Source organism: Physeter macrocephalus, chromosome 5 (genome assembly GCF_002837175.3).
Source record: "Physeter macrocephalus isolate SW-GA chromosome 5, ASM283717v5, whole genome shotgun sequence".
Classification (NCBI taxonomy): Eukaryota; Metazoa; Chordata; class Mammalia; order Artiodactyla; family Physeteridae; genus Physeter; species Physeter macrocephalus.
Window position 1 is genome coordinate 14,732,687 of NC_041218.1, and position 6,794 is coordinate 14,739,480.

General features: G+C 48.1%; 1 protein-coding gene across 1 annotated transcript in view; it reads left to right on the top strand.

Moving 5' to 3' along the window:
* Window positions 1-6,794, top strand: part of KLRG2 (killer cell lectin like receptor G2) — a 75,939-nt gene that overhangs the window by 64,779 nt on the left and 4,366 nt on the right. Inside the window, exons 6-7 of the mRNA XM_055084807.1 lie at window positions 1,541-1,642; window positions 2,353-2,498. Of these exons, the coding sequence (XP_054940782.1) occupies window positions 1,541-1,642; window positions 2,353-2,498 (248 nt within the window). The remainder of the gene's footprint in view (window positions 1-1,540; window positions 1,643-2,352; window positions 2,499-6,794) is intronic.

Consider the following 6,794-nt stretch of genomic DNA (forward strand, 5'->3'; position numbering starts at 1 on the left):
GACCAGGGCTCGAACCCGTGTTCCCTGCGTTGGCAGGCGGATTCTTAATCACTGTGCCACCAGGGAAGTCCCTGTATTTTATTTTTTAAGATGCCCCCCTGCCCCAATTGGATAAACTAAGTCCCACAAAACCTGGCTCCACCCCAGCCATGGGATTTGACTAGGAGGAAGCAGAAGGTGTTTCAGTTGTGGGGTGGGAAAGGCAGTTGAAATGTAGACAATGACGATGGGATTAGCAGTGAAGAAAAGCAGCAGAGGGTGTGACACTGGCGATGTCAGTCCCAGATACAAAAAGGAAATCGGGTGCTGGGTATATACAGTGTCCATGGTTTTTTAAATGGAATTACTCTTTTCAAATTAATGAAATATTTGCCACAGACTAACCTCTGCTGTTTCAGGCTTTGGGAGATATAATGATTGAGTTCTTAGGACCCTCACACTGATTATGTGGCATTCCTGACCCTCATCCCCAAGATTTGGGTGGGTCCTGGGCCCCTTGCAGCAAGGTGTTTGCTCTGATTGATTTCACGCCTGAGTTGTGGCAGAAGTCAAATTCTGAGAGCTCAGTTACTTCAGATGGGTGTGTCTTTCCAGGTGGAAAACTACTTATAATTCTGGCTGTGATTAAGCATTTACTATGTTTTACTCTCCAAGTTTTCCCCTCTGACTTCCCTGGTTACTCCATCTACAGGGCAGGATCTGGCATCTGAACATGTTTTTTTTTTTTTCTGGCCGCGCAGCACAGCTTGCAGGATCTTGGTTCCCCAACCAGGATCGAACCTGGGCCCCCAGCAGTGGAAGCACAGAGTCCTAACCTCGGGACTGCCAGGGAAGTCCCTGAACATGTTCTGTCTCTGAGCCTTTGCACCCTTCCTCCCACCTGGAGTGTCCTCCTGTCTTCCTTTCCCCTCCACAGCCTCATTCCAGCCATCTGGTCCCCTAGGTCCTTGGGCGGCTGACAACTCAGATCTGTCTAGTGCTCTGCGGCCCACAAGGCACTCTGTGTGAAGCTTCATTAGCGGCCTCCAGTGACCTGGAGAGATAGAAGAGGCAGATGTGATTCCACTGTTAAAATGAAAAACACCAAGAACACTTGAGGGGCCCATAGAGTCAGGACTCGAACTTGAATTTGGGGGTCTGTCGAACTCTGAATCTAGCCTTCTTTCCTCTCTTGTGTGGAGTTTGATGTCCTGGTACCTTTGCCCGTCCTGTTAGCTCCCTGAGTGCAGGGCCCTTGCCCCATCCTTGGTGCTATTTGTGCCCTACGTCTAATGCACATCAGATGCTCAATAAATGGTTCTTAGCCACTTTCTTTCTTGAAGAGAATCTTACGTCTTCTAGTTATTTAAGAAGTGGAACATCTTCTAGCAGTTTTCTCCGAGGTATGAGGTTCGGACCTAAATTGAGTGGTTTATCCTGGTGTCTTGGGCCTGAGGGTGGGCGATGAGGTGGGCATGATGGTGGTATAGGAGTCAGCATGGTCCTGAGTTGGGACCGTCCCCTAACCTGTGTCTCCTGGTTGTCCCCTCCCCTCCCGCAGGGCTGCCCATGTACATGAGTTCCCTGCGCTGGGCCCTGGCAGTCATGGCCGTGCTCTTGGCGGTGTCTACGGTGGCCATTGTGGCCCTGGCCTCGAAAGCAGGTATGGCGCCTCCCCGTCCCCTCTCCTCCCCTGCTCCCCCAGCAGGGTGTCTAGTCCTTCTAGCTCCTTTGTGAGAATTAGAAAAAGACATCCCCGCCACGCAGATGCAGCGTGAAGACGCAGGGCTCGGTGAGCAGAGGTAAGGGAGAAGAGCCCCTTCCTTCTGTGGACCCAGCCTGCGCTTGGAGAGGCCTTGTGCATAAGCTGTGCAGCCTTCCCAGGGCCCGCCCGCCTTGCTCACCCCTCCAACGCTTGCCAGTTCCATGCCTCCAGATTTGCCCCCGATTTTTTTTTTTAATTTATCTTTGGCTGCGTTGGGTCTTCGTTGCTGTGCGTCAGCTTTCTCTCGTTGCGGCGAGTGGGGGCTACTCTTCGTTGCAGGGCGCGGGCTTCTGATTGCGGTGGCTTCTCTTGTTGCAGAGCATGGGCTCTAGGCGCGAGGGCTTCAGTAGTTGTGGCATGTGGGCTCAGTAGTTGTGGCTCGCGGGCTCTAGAGCACAGGCTCAGTAGTTGTGGCGCACGGGCTTAGTTGCTCCGTGGCATGTGGGATCTTCCCGGACCAGGGCTCGACCGCGTGTCCCCTGCATTGGCAGGCGGATTCTTAACCACTGCCCCACCAGGGAAGCCCCCCTACTCCCTGATTTTTGAACATCCACACATTCAGCTCTGTACAGTTTACCCTGCACTCACCAGTGGTCTCTGTGCTGCAGGGGCCAGGTGCCAGCCATGCCCCCAGGGCTGGATGTGGTCCATGGAGCACTGCTACTACCTCTCTGCCGAAGCTGAGGCCTGGGAGGCCAGCCAGGCTTTCTGCTCAGCCCACCATGCTACCCTCCCCCTGCTGAGACACACCCAGGTGAGGAGTGGGGGAGGTGGGCAGGAGAGGGGCATGGTTATCGTTACAGATTAGATTCCTGGTACTAGAAGGAACCTCAAAGATCTAGTCCAACTCTATGTTATAGAAAAAGTCACCAAGGCCTGGAGAAATAAAGTGACATGCAGGAGGACCAGACGTCAGGTCTCCAAGATGTTCAGTTTGGTCTTCATTCTAAGAAGTAGAAGTGGAGCTGGGAAGGCTGGAGGGGAGATGCTCCCATCCAACCTGGTGACCAAGCACTTAACAGTGAACTCAGGAACAAGTCTGTGCTGGCCGGTCTGTGGGAGAGACACACAGGTACTCTCTGAGAGGTAGTCTGGAAAATAAATTACATTTAGTGGGTATTCCAGTCAGGTATTTCTATAATAATACTGGGTAACAAATCACCCCAAAAGTCAGTGACTTAAGACAGTAAGCATTTCTTTCTTGATCGTTGGTCTATGGGAGGACTGTTGATGGGCTAATTTGGGCTGAGTTTGGCAGGACAGCTCAGCTTCGGGATGCAGATTGGCTGGGCTGGGCTTGAGTCTGTGGATTGGGTTTGTGTTTGCTCCATGAATCTCTCGTCCTTCTTCTTGAGAGAAACTCTTCGTAAGAAAAATGGCAGGAGGGCAAGAACTGAGAACTTCTCATGTCATATCTGCTAACATTCTGTTGGGCAAAGCAAATGACATGGCCAGTCCCAACATCAAAGGGACGGGGTAGTATAACTCCATGCCCCACTCCCACCCTGGGGGTGGAGGGGGAGGAGTGAATATTTGCTGAATAATAATCCAGTCAGTGGGTCTGAAAGTGGCTACAAAAAAGGACCCATAAACTGGATCCAGCCCTTGGCTTCATTTTATCTAACTTAGGACAGGTGCCAAGAATTTATATTAGCTGTTCTAATATGCATGAAAAAGCACCATTCTTTCAGTCAGTGCCTTAATAAACATTTACTGAGCGCCTACACTGCGTTTGGCCCTGGGGATTCAATGAAGAGCCAGAAGAGCACAGCCTCCACCTTCACATGACTAAGAGCAGTGAGTGAGGCAGAGAGTAATCAAGAAACCATAGAAATAGATGTTTAATTACTATATTGATCTATGCTATGAAGGGAAGGTGCACGATGCTCTGGTTATATATGACAGGAATATGTGATTGAAGGTCAAGGTGGGCAAGGCAGCATGGACCAGAAAAAAAAAAAAAAAACAACAACCCGGAAACTAAAAAAAAGTTCAGGAGATGGACAGACAGCCTCCTGGAATCCTCTGTCTTCTGCTTCAGTCTGGACTGGCTGCTCACTAGGCCTGCTACACAGCTATGGTCTTGGAATTTCTTTTTACCTTCATCCTCAGTATACCTTTGCCTCTTTCCTATGTGAGATCCCGTTTCCTAGATTCCATGTCTTTTCTTGGTGAAGCACACCCTCTATAAATTTGCTGGAAAACATTTGAGATCTTTCATGTCTAAAGATACTTTTATTCTAACCTCTCATTTGATTGATAGCTTGGCTGGGTACAGATTTCTAAGTTGGAAATAGTTTACCTCCAGAATTGTGCAGATTTTGCTCCATTGCCTTCCAGCTTGTAGTCCGACCATTAATAAGTCTCATTCACTCTGATTCCCAATCCTTTGTATGTGACTCTTACCAGCCCCCCTACCCCAAACCTTGGAAAATTTCAGGGTCTTCACCTTTGTTCTTATTCAGTGTTCTGAAATTTAACAATAATATTCCTTTGTGGGTCTTTTTCTTCATTTTTATTTCTGCTGCCTTATTTGTAATTTTAAGAACTCTTTTTGGTTCTTCAGATGTTCCTTTTGTATGGTGTTCTTTTCCTGTTTCAAGGATGAAACATCATCTCTTATCTCACTGTAAATACTAATTATAGTGTTTTGGAAGTTTTCTTCTGCTCCCTGCATTATCTCTGTTTTTATGCAAGTGCTTTTTATTCTGTGCCTTGGCGTTTTCCTATACCTTACCTCTAATATTTGAGCACTTTGGGGCTTCTCAATACAAATTAGCATGTTTCTCAGCTTCCTCCCGCTCCACCCTTTCCTTGAAAAACCACTATGCTTTCTTGGGTCTGCTAAGCCAATCAGTGTTGTCCAGCTTCCAAAATTTTGTCTACATTTCTCATCTGCTGTTATCTCCTCCCATTCTTTTTTTTTTTTTTTTGCGGTACGCGGTCCCCTCACCACTGTGGCCTCTCCCGCTGCAGAGCACAGGCTCCGGACGCGCAGGCCCAGCGGCCATGGCTCACGGGCCCAGCCGCTCGGCGGCATGTGGGGTCCTCCCGGACCGGGGCACGAACCCGCATGCCCTGCATTGGCAGGCGGACTCCCAACCACTGCGCCACCAGGGAAACCCCTCCTCCCATTCTTATATCCCTTTTTCCCCCTTATGTTATTATTTAAGGAAGTTCCCTTCTATTCCTGTTTTACTAAGAGTTTTAAGCATGAATGAGTCTAATTTCATTGGATTTTTTTTTGCATACATTAAGATGGTAATGTCTTTTATGTTTCCTCCTTTAATCTTGTGGTTATTATTATTATTTGTTTAATTCTTGGCCTCTTGTGATAAGGTTTATTTAGCCAAGATTTTTTTTCTTCCCAAAATACTTCTGTATTTGAGTTGATAATTTTACTTAAGATTTTCTCACATATGAAATTTCATTTCCTGCCCAGTCCTAAAATCAGAGGTATTCCACCCCACACTGCAGGGAAGGCGGTCCCTGTCTTTTTCTTTTCTCTGGGAGAGTTCTCATGAAGTGGATATAAAAATCTGCTGGAGAAAATGTTTTACAGTGAACATGGATTATTTTATTACCAGGAATAACACATTTTTCAAAAAACATGGGGAAATGAAAAAGATAGAGTGTAGATTGAAAAAAATAATGTGTGATCCCAATATGGTAACTATATATGCAAAGAAAACATACGGAAAGGAAGTATATTAATAGCGGTTATCACTGGAGTCAAGATTACGAGCGATTATTTTCCTTCTTCTTTAAAGCTTTTTTAAATTGTCTAAATGTCCTACAAATAGTATGCACTATGATTAGGGGGAAATGCTAGAGTAATGGTAGCCCATGGAGGCAAGAGATCAGAATATAATGGTTTCTGCCCAACCCAGCCAGGTTGCATCTACAAAATGAAGACCCGTGGGAACTTGGTGGGTCCCTAGAGAGTGCCGGACCCGACGAGGGGGCGAGCTGGGCAGGGACTTAGCGGCCCATCTCCTGAGACAGACCCACTGAGCACAGCAAGTGTCATCAGAAAACTGGTGAAGTAAAAGTTCCCTGCCCTCGGGCCTCTCATCAGACAGGTTCAGTCCACCATGACCTTGGACGTCGGCTGAACAAATGGCCTCCCTGCGGCTGGGCGTCCTCAAAGAGGGGAGATGAGCTGAACTACCCACATCGCAAACGGAGCTTGAATTCTTTTAAAACTAAGCAAACAGGATCAATCATTTGTAACACAAGTATATATTCAGAAAATATATCACAAAGTTTGGATAAGCTTTTTCCAAAAAGGAGCTTCCAAAAAGCCCCTTGCAAAAAGACCAAAATGAAGATTTGGGTCTCAGACAGTTAAAATCCAGCATATGACGACTGTGGAGCTCTGGAGTCCTCCTGAGTTCTGGACGAGGGCCAGAAGCTGCAGGGGGCACCAAGGCAGGGATGGGGAGGAGCAGCGGAGGACAGGCTGGCCGCTGGCAGAGGCCAGGCTCCGCGAGCTGGGATGCGCAGACCCCAGGGACACGCCAAGGTGCCAGGAGTACACGCAGCCCAGGATAGACACGTCTCGTCCTCCCCAAGAGGTTAGAGGAAAGGAGGAAATTTCAGTGCCTCTGTGCCATCAGTCATTAGACTCACGAGCCATTGGTTTAAGATCAGCTTTGTTTTGCAGGGTGGGGGAAGGAAGAAGCTTCCTGAAATGTACACATTGACTGTAAGCCACATTTTGAGTGCAGAAAGATGAAAACACGAATAAATATCATAGGATTCAGAAAATTAAGTAGTTTAAAACATTTAAATATTAAAGCAGAAATGTTTGGAGGCAGAAAGTAGAATGGTGGTTGCCAAGGGGAGGGGGGAAATGGGAGTTGTTTAGCGGGTGCAGAGTTTCAGTTGGGGAAGATGAAAAAGTTTTGGAGGGGCTTCCCTGGTGGCGCAGTGGTTGAGAGTCCGCCTGCCGATGCAGGGGACACGGATTCGCGCCCCGGTCCGGGAAGATCCCACATGCCGCGGAGCGGCTGGGCCCGTGAGCCATGGCCGCTGAGCCTGCGCGTCC